This window comes from Aotus nancymaae, unplaced genomic scaffold (assembly GCF_030222135.1).
Source record: "Aotus nancymaae isolate 86718 unplaced genomic scaffold, 86718_ANA_hifiasm-v0.15.2.pri h1tg000063l, whole genome shotgun sequence".
Lineage (NCBI taxonomy): Eukaryota > Metazoa > Chordata > Mammalia > Primates > Aotidae > Aotus > Aotus nancymaae.
In genome coordinates this window covers 1,863,379-1,875,571 of record NW_026988477.1, presented here as the reverse complement: position 1 = coordinate 1,875,571, position 12,193 = coordinate 1,863,379, and the positions used below count along the sequence as shown (strand labels likewise).

General features: G+C 62.0%; 1 protein-coding gene across 1 annotated transcript in view; it reads right to left on the bottom strand.

The window, feature by feature from the left end:
* Positions 1-1,118: 1,118 nt before the first annotated feature.
* The window catches only part of CCDC187 (coiled-coil domain containing 187), a 47,397-nt gene continuing 36,322 nt past the window's right edge, over positions 1,119-12,193 (bottom strand). Inside the window, exons 15-23 of the mRNA XM_064366090.1 lie at positions 10,046-10,122; positions 9,394-9,521; positions 8,297-8,384; positions 6,132-6,250; positions 5,861-5,915; positions 4,787-4,938; positions 2,387-2,535; positions 1,616-1,701; positions 1,119-1,319 (exon numbers count right to left, since the gene is read on the bottom strand). Coding sequence (XP_064222160.1) covers positions 1,119-1,319; positions 1,616-1,701; positions 2,387-2,535; positions 4,787-4,938; positions 5,861-5,915; positions 6,132-6,250; positions 8,297-8,384; positions 9,394-9,521; positions 10,046-10,122 — 1,055 coding nt within the window. The remainder of the gene's footprint in view (positions 1,320-1,615; positions 1,702-2,386; positions 2,536-4,786; positions 4,939-5,860; positions 5,916-6,131; positions 6,251-8,296; positions 8,385-9,393; positions 9,522-10,045; positions 10,123-12,193) is intronic.

The following is a 12,193-nucleotide window of genomic DNA, read 5'->3' as shown; positions in this document are numbered from 1 at the left end:
CGGCAGGGTCGGGGGACTCTGAGGGCCAAGGCCACCTGGCTGAGGGACCCAGGGCCGTGAGGCTAAAGCGGAAGGGGGTGGAAGTTTCATCAGTGGGAACACCTGCCCTCTTGCCCATGGCCCTGAGCTACCCCAATGACACGATGGGGCCCCTGCGAGTGCAGTCTTCCGATCAGAGAGCGGCCGGCACTGCAGCCAGGCAGACCCAGGGTGAGCCCCAGACCACCTGAGAACAGAGCTCGGGCCTCAGTCACCTCCTCCGCAGGGTGGGCACAATGAGCACGTGAATCCAGAGGCCACGAGCACCCACAGTGGGTGCAGGTGCCCGGCTGGTCCCCGGAATGGTGAGAGCTGGTTCACGTGGCCGTGTGGTGAGGGAGGCTTCGGGCTGAGCAAGCTTCACGGTGGGTGTAGAAGCCTGAACCGCAGCACGCCCGGGGGCGAGGCGGGACACGGGGGAGGCCTCCGAGGAATAAGCTCTGTATTAACTCCGCCTCCCAGCGCCACTGACCTCTCCAGGGCCCTCCCCACCGCCGGCCACGCTCTCCTGGGCGACCCACAAGTGTTTCTAACCTCTTCCCATCTCAACCTGTCTGTTGTGAGGTTTGCTGTCCCTGGCCCCGACTGCAGGGAACCCCCAGTCCGGCAGACCCTCAGGTATGAATGGTCTCCCTGCTTCCAAGGGTGGACGCTGGGTGGGGGCCGTCTGAATTTGGCACCCGGGGCTGGTCAGGGAGCTCCGAGGTGGTATCGCAGGACACGAGACCCCCCCACTGTTCAGCCGGTGGCTACCGGGGCTCCCCCACACCGTGAGCGCGTCTCCTCCCGCCCAACCTGCAAATGGGGGACGTGGCTCTCAGGGAGGCCCCGGGCCACGTGGAAGGTTCAGAAAGAGAAAAATGTCATCAGTGCAAAAACCCCCATCCACAGAAGACGCTCAGGCAGCGCTGGCTTCCAAATGCTTAAAAATCTGCCCCAGATTAATGAAGTCGCAGCTAAAACAACCCCAGCCAGTTACGACTTCTAGTTTCCCCAGAAAAGCCACTGCATCACCTCCAGCAGGAGATGGAGCCGGCCACTCTTCTTGCCGTGAAGGGGTCCAAGGCCAGGGTGGCGGGTCACCAGGGCCGGTCTTGTTCGCTTTTCTTCCTTGTCCAGCAGCTGAGCTCCAGCCTTGGATGGGACCCACTGGAAGTGGGGAGAGCGTCCGGTGCTCCAGAGCCCCACATGCTGATTCCAGGGTGCTTACCTGGCGGCGGCTCCTTCGCCTCCCGCGGCCTGCGCTGAGCTGTGGGGAGGCACCCCTCGGCCTCCTCGGCCTCCATGGTGAGACAGGGGGGTGGACATGGCACAGGGCCCTGGGGGGAGGGCACCAAGGGCCAGGGATAGACGGATATGTTTGGGGACAGATGGGGACAGACTGGGGTTCATGGGACCGACAGGGGCGGACAGGGACAGATGGGGACGGACAGGGACCCACTGCAGGAACCAAGGACGGGACATGGGAACCAAGGGCCCCCAACCAAGATCAAGTTGCAGATTGGCAGAATGGTGGGGAGAAGCGGTCCCTGAAACAGGCAGTGCTGAGGAAAGGGCTTCCAGGGATTGCACGTACGGGAAAGGCTGGGCCCAGCTGCCGTCTGTCAGGGGGGCTCTCGTGCTGCAGGCCCGGCAGAGGGACCCAAGGCTGCTCCCCAGGCTCTGAAAGACACAGTCCCGGGAATCACCAGCAGTGACCACAGACTGAGGCCAGGAAGGGAGGGGGTGAGTCGGGGCAAATGAGCTGTCAGGCGGGGGCTGACCGTGTGGGGCATGGGGAGGGTGTCACCACATGCTGCCCTGTTCCAGGCAGGATGGATGGCAAACAAGCTAACCTTGAGGGAGACGGTGACGGCCTGGGGCCACATCCGGCCCTCTGCCCTGCCCTGTCCCCTGCCTGGAGGCCCGAGGGTCTGCTCAGCCCCAGGCCTGGAAAAGGCGGCCTCTGAGACCCTCGAATCTTCCTTTCGGCCTGGGCAGAGGCTCTCTGCCAGCCTGTGTTTCTGGGAACTGCCTGACAACAGTCTGAGGCCTACACGTGGCCCGGGGGCTCCCCATCGGGAGCCCTTCCTCGAGCAGAGCCTGTCTGGGTGGTTTCTGGCCTGCGCACCCACCCGCTCTGTATCTTGGGAATGCTGGAGCCTGTGCACCGGGGTGGCCCACTGTGTGCTCTGCTACACTGGGACACAGAGATGGGGAGGCCAGGGGAGGCCCAGTCACACTCGGGGTGTAGCAGGCCAGAACATAGGCCTGCCTGACCCTGAGCCTGATGCCACCCCACATCGCCCAGGGCCCACTGAATGCGCGGCCATCTGTCCCTGGGTGGTCACCATGGCTTCTCTGTTACCTTGGCTGACGTGGTTGCCATTCCCCACCAGCGGGCCCCGGAGGTCCAGTGCGTCCTCTCCCCACGCCAACCTCGGAGGCTGCTGGTGACCGTCCGTGTGGGAGGTTGTCTGGGGCACCGTCACATCCTGGGGCTGCTCTGCAGGAGGGCTGCAGGGCCATGCCGAGTGGAGGTGACTACCCGCCCAGCTGCGCCTTCCCAGGTGTCCAGCCCTGGCCACAACCTCCACCAGCACCCTGTCCCTGGGAACAATCTCACGTCACATCCAGGGGTGGCCTTGGTCAGTGGCCAAGCAGAAGACAGGATTCTGACCCCCTTGCCCGAGCAAGGTAGGTGGGAGAGGCCTGCGGCTCCCCAGCGTGTGGCCCTTGAGGCTTCTGCCTGGAGACGCATGGTCCCTCCCAGGCGCACAGGCTGGGCTCCGGGAAGCCCGACGCCACCCCCAGCCTGCGCTGACCTCCAGGCCCCCCCGTCTGGTCTGCCTCTGCCTGGGTCACACTGCTGGGGTGGCAAGAAGCCTCCCTGCTCTCAGGTGCCAGCCCCACAACACGACATGCGCCTCCCTTTCTTCTCCAGGCATTGGCCACACCTGGGCACAGCTCGCTGCCCCACCCAAGGGTGCCCCTGAGCATCTCCCCTGGATTCACAGGCAGTCAGGGGTGGGCAGGAGGTGCTGGTTCAGAGGTGGGCCCTAAGGGTCTGGAAGCCCTGTCTCCCGAGGTAGATGGCTGAGGGGCTGAAGCCCGCACTCTCACTGGGGCAGGACCCAGAGGGCCCCTCAACACCAGTGTGTGCCCCACGCAGGCTCTGGAGGGAGACGGGGCAGTGCCCCCAGGGCCCGCCACCCAGCCCGCAAAGCAGAGCAAGGCACTGTGCTCCCGGAGCTGCCCCAGAAACAGAACAGGCTGAATAAAAATGGGAACAGGAGCCCCTGACCCCTTCTAAAGGAGTCATTCCCTTCCTCGCACTCTCCCCGGCACACATGTCTCAGCCAAGGACCCCGAGGCAGCTCCATCTGCTCTGCGCGGCTTCTCCCGGCTCTCCCTCCCCGTGCTGGGGGTGCAGACACTTGCTCACAGACACACCCCAGGGGCTTCTCTCCACCGAAGCAGTGAAGGAGGGAAGCGCCTGCTCCCGAGTGGCAGGAGCCCCAGCAGAACACCACAGGCGATTTCTCGGGGCTGGGGGCCCAGGGAGCCCAAGTTTCCCGTGAATGCCTCACGTTTCTCTATTTTCCAGCTGTGGACGGGGCTACACATTGCTGGCATGACAAGCAGAGCCCAGGGTGTTCCCCTCTGCCAGGAGGATGGGCTGACCCCGCCGCAGGGTCTGGGCCTACAACCACGGGGCCACCAGCCCCTGCCCCCTCCAGCCCTCTAAGGAAACTCTGGGGGACCTCGCGGTGGCAGTCGGCCTGGAAGCCTCTTCAGAGACTCCTGGGACTGGATGCCTGATCAGTCTGTGCCCAGGCTTCTTTGAAAGCTTCGGGAAGAGCTCACAGAGCTAATGGCGGAGGCTGAGTGGCCGACTCCCCTCCCTGCAGAGGCCCCTCTGGGCTGGGAAGGAGCTTCGGGGCACTCCCCTAGGCAAGCAGGGGCCTGCAAAGGCTGCTCCCCTTCCGCTGCGTCTGCACTGCCCCCCCCCCGCCTTTGCTGCTTCTAGGGGTTCCCTGATAGAGTCTTGAGGCCTGCCAGCCCTGGGGGCCTAAGCCTGGGGGAGACAAGGACTCCCCCGCCCTCCAGGGCCATTTTGAGCCCAGCAGGAAAAGCCGTTCTCAGCATCAGGAAGCCAGGAGGCCCGTGATGGGAGAAGCAGCTGCTCCTCGCACGGCCAGGCTCTCGGGCAGGTGACCCCGGTCATCACACCCTCCCCCGCTCCATGGGGACAGTCCAGGCAGAGCTCCTGGTGCCCTCTAACGAGGCGCTTTTGCTGCAAACCAAAGCCAATGGCCATATGGCCAGGGCTCAGAGAAGGTCAAGCCACCCCAAGCCGCCCTGGGAGGGGGTACCTAGGGGTACACGTGCCACTCCTGGCCCCTGAATCAGGTCTGTCCACCAGCTGTGCCCCACAGTGTCCCACACAGCTACGGGCGGGAGAGCACCTGTCCCTATTCCCCAGGCGAGGAAACAGGCTGAGAGGGTCCCTCCTGTGGCCACACTCTGGCCAGCTGCAGAGCCGGGAAAGTGCTGCCAGCTGCTGGGGCTCCTCCCATGAGGCTCGGGCAGCTCCAGCACCCAATGGGCCCGCTCGGTGCCCTCAATGCCCACCCCCTTCCATCCTCCCAGGCACAGGTGGGGATGAGGCTGAGTGAGCACCGGCCGCCCTATGTGGGAAAGGCCTCTCAGGCCAACATGAGGGTCCAGACCCCTCCCCCGGGACCCCCCAGACCAACCAACTCACCGTGCGTCCTTCGAGCTCGCAAGGCTGCTCTGGGGGTGGCGGTCGGCGGGGCTGCTGGGCCTGCGCGGTGTCAGGGGACGTGGGGAGGGCTCCGGCCTCAGGCTTGTCTCTAAGCTTCCCTCCCAGGTGGCCTTGACTGTGGGGCTGGGACCCTGTGAGAAACAGGAGAGCCTGGCGTGGCCGCCTCTGCCCACTCCTCCTCGGAAAAGCCGGCGCTGGGCTGCACGTGGCAGTGGCTGAGGCAGGGCTGGTGCGGTGCCCCGGCCGCTTGCTCCCCCTCAGGATGCCAGGCTGAAATGGGGCCTCCCCTTTGAGCAGGGGTCCTGCACCCCCACTAAGAGGTGTGGATGGGAGGCCCAGAGTGAGAGGTCTTTGCCCAAGGCCAGCCGGAGACCCCCACGGCCAGCTCTGGGGGTTCGAATCAGGTTGCTGGGGTCCCCTCTCCTGCGGCCCAGCCTGGAGCAGATGCTTCATAGAGCTCATATCATTCCATCCTCGCCCTCACCCTCCAAGTGAGCCAGCCACCCTCCCCACCTTACAGAGGAGACGTGCAGGTCAGGGGGGCACACGGCTTGCCTGGGGATGGTCCCCAGCCTCGTCTACACAGCTCCGCAGTCAGCTGGTGGACATGGGAGCAGGAGGGGACAGTCCCCCACCCTCATCCACACAGCTCCCCACTCCGTCAGCCAGAGGACGTGGGAGCAGGAGCCTCCCTCCAAGGACGCAGCTGCTGCTTGGGGTCCCCAACGGGCTGGCCTCCCTGAGAAGCCCCCAGCCACACTCTCCTTCCTGCCTGGGTCCCACGAGATCCCCAGTCCTGCTCATCCTCCCGCCCCATCCACTGCTGCCCCCACCTGAAGACTGGCTCTGCTCTAGGGCCTGACCAGGACCACCCCATCCAGGAAGCCTCCTCGGCCCCCCAGCTGTGGCCCCTCCGTCCCTCCATCGCCTCCCCCGCCAGCAAGTCAGCCTGGGGCCACAGGCATTTTTACAAGGGATTTGCAAGATCCCAGGAAGCGGCCAAGGTGGACAGCATTTCCTGGGCTGAGCCCCAGCACAGGTGAGAGCGCCCACCTGCAGCAGCTTGGCCTGGGCCTGCAGTTCGAGCAAGGGGAGGGCGTCCACGGGCCTCGGCGTCGGGGGGACGTCCAATCTCGACGTGGGGGGGACGTCTGTGGGCCTTGGTGTCGGGGGGATGTCCGAGGGGCTCCATGTAGGGGGGACATCCATGGGGCTCAGCGTGGGGGGGACATCTGCGGGCCTCGGTGTGGGGAGGGGGGCGTCCTCGGGTCTCGGCGTGGGGAGGGCGTCCTCGGGTCTCAGCGTGGGGAGGGCGTCCGAGGGCCTCGCTGTGGGGAGGTCATCCTCGGGCCTCTGGGTGGAGACATCCCTCTGCTGCTGCAGGAGCCGCGTCCTATCTCGGTGCCTGAGCAGCTGCGTGTGCCACAGGTATTGGATTTCTCTCTGAGCCGGGTGAAAGGGAAGGGCTATCTGGTGGGATGCCCTGGCCTTGCACTGGGGGGCTTCCCTTTCCCTCCAGTTGGCCTTTGCCCACCCCTCCTGCCGGGCCTAGGATACCCGCATGGCCTTGGGCTTCCCTGGGCTTGGTGGAGGAGGCAGTTGCGGACGGCGGGATGGGGAGGGAGGCAGGTATTCATATTCACAGGCCGGCTGGGCCTCGCCCTCCCTCCCTCCCGGCTCTGGGCGCTGCCCCCACCCTGTCGCTCCTTTTACGACTGTGTTCTCTGTTCCCCACAGCGTCCCCGGTGGACGCACCTTTGTGACCTTGCACAGAGCCCAGGCCAGGCCCTTGCACATCCGCCCTGTGAGATGGCAGCCGCATCACTGAGATGGGAAACTGAGGCTGTGCTGAGGGAGTGTCTCATCCACGGCCCCACCTCCACCACGGCGTCTCTGCCTGTGACAGCCGGGCTACGGCTGGGTGTCCCTGCCCCTGGCCAGCTCTAGGCCTCCTGCCTGGGCTCCCCGGGCAGGGCCTGTTCTTCCAGGCTCCCGCCTTGCCAGGTGATAAGTGAATCCCCTCTAAGCCCCTTTTATTTCCGTGGCTCTCACTGTTCCCTGCGGTGCATGGCTTTTTCTGCTTCCCTATATCCAAGAGGACCGTGCCTGGGTCTGCGGCTGGGTCTCCACCCCCAGCTCCTTTGCCTGGGATGCCCCGCACCTGACACCCCAAGTCCCAGCGTGTACAGGGCATCCGGGGCAGGGTGGGGATCCCAGGTGTTCCAGTCAGCACACCCCCACTTCCCCGAGGATGGTCCTGGGCACAGTAAGTCCCCCACCCCAGCCTCAGCTTCTTTTTTCTTTTTTTTTTGAAACAAGGTCTCACTCTGTTGCCCAGTGTTGCCCAGGCTGGAGTGTAGTGGTGCAATCTCAGCTCACTGCAGCCTCGACCTCCCGAGCTCAAGCGATCCTCCCACCTCAGTCCACCAAGTAGCCGGGACTACAAGCATCGGCCACCTGTAGTGGCAGGTTTATTTTTTGTAGTGACGGGGTCTTGCTGTGTTGCCCAGGCTGGTCGCACATTCCCGGGCTCAGGCAATCCTCCCACCTTGGCCTCCCAAAGTGCTGGAATTACAGGTGTGAACCGCCTCACTCGGCCTGGTTTCTTTATCTGTACCAAGGGTGTTGGCACCAGCCCCTGCCCCACAGCCTGGGGGCACTGAAGTGAGGATGCAGACACAGAGGGCCTGACCTGTGAGGAGCCCTCGAGCCTGTGACCTGAGCAGGGGCCCCCAAGGGTCCTCGCCCTGGCTCTCAGGCTTGCTCCCCAGTCTCACTCTCTGCTGCAAGCACAGCCCTGACTTGGGCAGCTGTCCCCCTCCACGCGTGCGCCCAGCACTGACTCTCCCTGGGGGTCTGCTTCCTCCAGGCCTGGTGACAACGATGGCTGGAAGGCAGGAGCAGTCACCGACTGAGACCCACCCTGCCAGGCGCATCTGGGGAGTAGCCCGCTCCACCCTCACGGCCCCCATTCATGTGCACATCAGGTTTCTCATTTTTCAGATGAAGGAACTGGGCTCAGAGCAGAGGGGAAAGTCCTCTGACGTCGTACACGGGCACACATCCACCCGGGGAAGTGCCGGCTGCACCAAACTCTCCCAAACCCCTGCTTACAGGTGCAACAATTATTCTCCTGTTCCAAGAGGAAACCGAGCCTCCAAGAGACAAAGCCACTTGCCCAAGGTGACATCCAGCAAAAGTCTGAGCCTGGCCTGGAGCCAAGGCCACAGGGCCACCATCCACCCTGGCTCTGATGCCACAGACACTCCTCGTGTACGGTGCCGAGCTCCACCCTGGCCGTGATGCCCCCTCAGGCCGTAGACACTCCTCATGTACCGCAGGATCCTGTGTGGCCCCGGAAGGTGGCAAGGGCTTGGGAATTCTTTAGCTGTGGTGCCGGGGGATTTTTAGATTCCCGGAAAGAAGAGGACAGGGCCGCCGCTTCTTTGCGCCGCCTCCCCCAACCCGCCAGGCCTGTGCTGCCCCCACCTGCTCCTTCTCGAATCTGCTGAGGGCTTGCTTCTGCTTCTCCACCAGCACGGCCAGCAGGGCTCTGTCCCTCTTGCTGTCCAGGCACCTGGGGGAGGTGGCAGCATCACTGCCAATCTTGACAGCCCGTGCAAGTGGATATAGAAAGTCACAGACACAGCCAGCCCCGGTCGGCCACATCCACCTGGAATGCTCTCCCAAGGTGTGGGCACTGGGGAGGAGGCGGCCGAGCGTGGACAGGATCAGCAGCCTTGGGGTGGCCAGATGGCCCCAGGCCGGGCTGTCACTCTTCCACCCTTCGCAGCCACTTTTGGACTTTTGGGTCTAGAGACAAAGGCTAAAAGGAGCCCCTCCCACCCCGGAGACCCAGCCCAGGCCAGTGGGTCCTCTGGGGAGGGAGGTGGGGGTCACCTCCCATCATGGAACACGACACCCTCAGCCTGGCCCGCTCAGACACCGCGTGAGGATGTTAACTGGAATCACCTTTCTGGGGACCAACCTGGCATTATCAAGAGGCTTCCAAATGCGTTCTCACTGACACGGTTATCCCACTTGTAAGGCTTTACCTTGAGGAAATGATCTCTCCATGGTCATTAACGATGGCCAAACGTTGGAGACAACCCAGAACCCCGAGACCCGGGACAGGCTAAGGGAGTTAGAGCCCCGCGTCGCCGCGGCGCACCCTGTGTGTTACAGCCGTCACGGAGCCACAGAGGAGGGTTTGGAAACGCGGCCCATGTGCAACGTCGCAGCAGCCTGTGCTTCTCCCCAAAACAGAGTATGCGCAAAGATGATCTCAGAGGTCATCCTTGGGACGATGGGGTTTTTGTTTGTTGGGTACTTTACTGCCTCATCTAAGTTTCCGCAAACACCTATTATTATTTGGACCAGAACTTTCCGTTCTTCAAAACGCAGTCGGGAGCCAAGTGAGGAACCCGGACGGGACGGGGCGGGGCCGGCGCTGAGCGCATGCGCCCGGGCGGGGCGGGGCGGGGCCACGGGGGCGGTGCTGGGCGCATGCGCCCGGACGGGACGGAGCGGGGCCACAGGGAGCGGGGCCACAGGGGGCGGGGCCGGCGCTGGGCGCATGCGCTTACCCTCGCCGATGCTCCAGCAAGGCCAGCTCGGCGAGCGTTTTCTCCCGGAGCACCATCTCGCGCAGGCGCAGCAGCGCGGCCTGGTGCTGCACTCGCAGCTCCTCCTCCCGTAGGCTCCGCTCCCACATCTGCAGATTGAAGCGGCCCAAGGCTCCTAAAGCTCCACGTTCGGCGCTTCCGGGCCTCGCGGGGCTCCACTAGGGCGGGCCGATCGACCGGGCCTTGTCACCGCCTAGCTTCTAAGCCGCTCCCGGCACAGGCCGCCGCCTCCGAGAAGCCCTCTCGGACTGCCCGCCCCCTCGTCCCCCATGCCGCGCCCGTCTTTCCCCGACTGTGAGCTCTCGGGGCAGGCGGGGCAGGCAGGATCCTCCTCATCTCGGCCTCGGCCCAGCCCTGGTCCAGCCACCTGCCCTAAAATGTACAACCTGGGCGGGCGTAAATCTGCCCAAAGCCACACGTTGAAAACTGCCCTCCTGTGTCACCCAGGGCGGGAGGAACGGGCTTGGGAAGCTGTCAGCTGGAAGACTGGGTGACGCGATGGCCGGAAGACCCTCCCAGCCCAGGACCTGCCTTGGCGCTGCGCAATGGAGGGACAGTTGGGTCCAGCTGGGCCCTGAAATTGTGCCCCTCCCCCAGGGACCTCTCCACGTACCTGGTGGGCAGGGTTGTCCGGAGGGACGAGCTTGGCCGGGGACAGCTGGGAGAGGGTTCCGTCACGGCCCCCCACCTCTGAGGAAGGAGGCACCATGGTTGGGTCATGTAGGGGGTCAGGGACCATTTCTACAGGAGGGCCTCACGAAAGTAGGTCTGCAGCAGTTTCATGCCCCCAGCCCCTCCCGGACACACAAGGCTTCACACAGAATCTTCACGAGACCACGCGGGAAGGGACCGGCAGTCTCATGTGACCCACCAGTCGTGGGAAAGACCAGCTCCAAAAGTGGAGGGAGCTCAGGGAGGACAGCCCAGCGACTCTGCTTCTACAGGAGGGGAGACTGAGGCCCAGAGAGGGGGAACGGCTGTTCAGGGTCCAGTACCAAGGAGCTGGCAGGTGACCGCAGAGCCCAGATCCCCAGCAGAAGTAGCCACCCTGCTGCCAGCCTCTGCTGGCCACGCTTCCGTGCCGGGAGGGATGGAAAAGGAGCCTCTACTTCAAAAGACACTTACAGACTTGCCCTCCCCACAAAGAGAGGGCAAAAGGGACTGGATTTCGGCTTTGCCATCCCATCTGCCACAAGTAAAAAAGTCACATAACTATACACACACGTATGTGTGGTTATGTAGATATATGGTGTGTGTATGTATGTATTTTCACACGTATATATGAAAGAACAGTTTTCCAGACACTGGACGTGAGGCAACATAGCACAGTCATCCCCGAGAGACAGAAAACAACGGAGGTGAGACCCACGATGCTCACAGATTACTGCCTGAGAGAGTTGCTAAGCTATGTGTGGGGAGGGGAAGATGGACTCCCTGAGTAGAGGAGACAGAGCCCAGAGTCTGGGGGACCAGGCAGCTGGAGTTCATGGGGGCAGAATGTCAGAGAAGAGAGGGTCACACAGGAGAGGGCCTCCGAGATCTAGGAAGTGTCCCCCTGGAATATTCATCAGAGAACTGATGGAGGAATGTGCACATCCAGAAGCTACCAGATGCCAGATGGAGGGATAGAAGCATCTGAGGGACCAGAAGCCTGGGAATGGTTCCTGTTTCCAGTAGCCAGGCTGGAGGACCTGAGGACTGCCAGGTCACTGGGCAGGCTGCGGACACAGAACATTCTTGCCTTGACTGTGGGAAATAATTAGCCCCAGGCTGAGCACTGATCCAGAGCAAGCTAACACACTATTAACACAAAGTTTGAAAGGATCAAATTACTTCCAAGTAACTGCATTCCAGAACAAAGCTTAAGAGTGTTTAGAGTGGAGTGCGGGTGGCTCACGCCTGTAATCCCAGCACTTTGGGAGGCTGAGGTGGGCGGATCACAAGGTCAGGAGATCGAGACCATCCTGACCAACATGGTGAAACTCTGTCTCTACTAAAATACAAAAAATTAGCCGGGCATGGTGGTGGACGACTGTAGCCCCAGCTACTTGGGAGGCTGAGGCGGAAGAATTGCTGAACCCAGGAGGCGGAGGTTGCAACATTCAGCTGAGATCGTGCCATTGCACTCCAGCCTGGGTGACAGAGTGAGACTCTGTCTCAAAGAAAAAAAAAGGGATGTTTATAGGAATACAAAAATATCTAGTGCTAAGAAGGTAAAATTCACAACGTCCAGAAGATATGCAAAGAAACCAAAAACCCCAGTCCGTAATGAGCTTCCATAATGAGCTGGGTCGTTTATTGACACTGACCCAGGCTTGATGTGGGCGTGAGGATTGGCAGAGGCGGAGCTGAGAAGTTTCCTAACTGTATTCCACACGTTTAAGATGTTACGGAGAGCCACAGAGGATATAAAACAAAAAGATCCAAATGGAATGTGCGAACTGATGAAAATTCAAACACTCAATGAAAAACGCACTGGATGAGATTAGGGGCAGAGGAGAGACGAACACACTGGAAGATACAGCACTAGAAACTGGCCAAAAAGAAACAGAGAAATAAAAGAATAAAAAGAATTGCAGTCAGCTCACAACTTCAAGTGGCCTAATATATGGGTAATTGGAGTCCCTGAAGGAGAGGTGAGAGAAAGAGGAGCAAAAAGAACAAATAGTGGCTGAACTATTTCTGAATTTGAAGAAAATGATAAATCCACAGGTCCAAGAATCTCAACAAACCCCAGGGACAAGAAACTCCGGGCACGGTA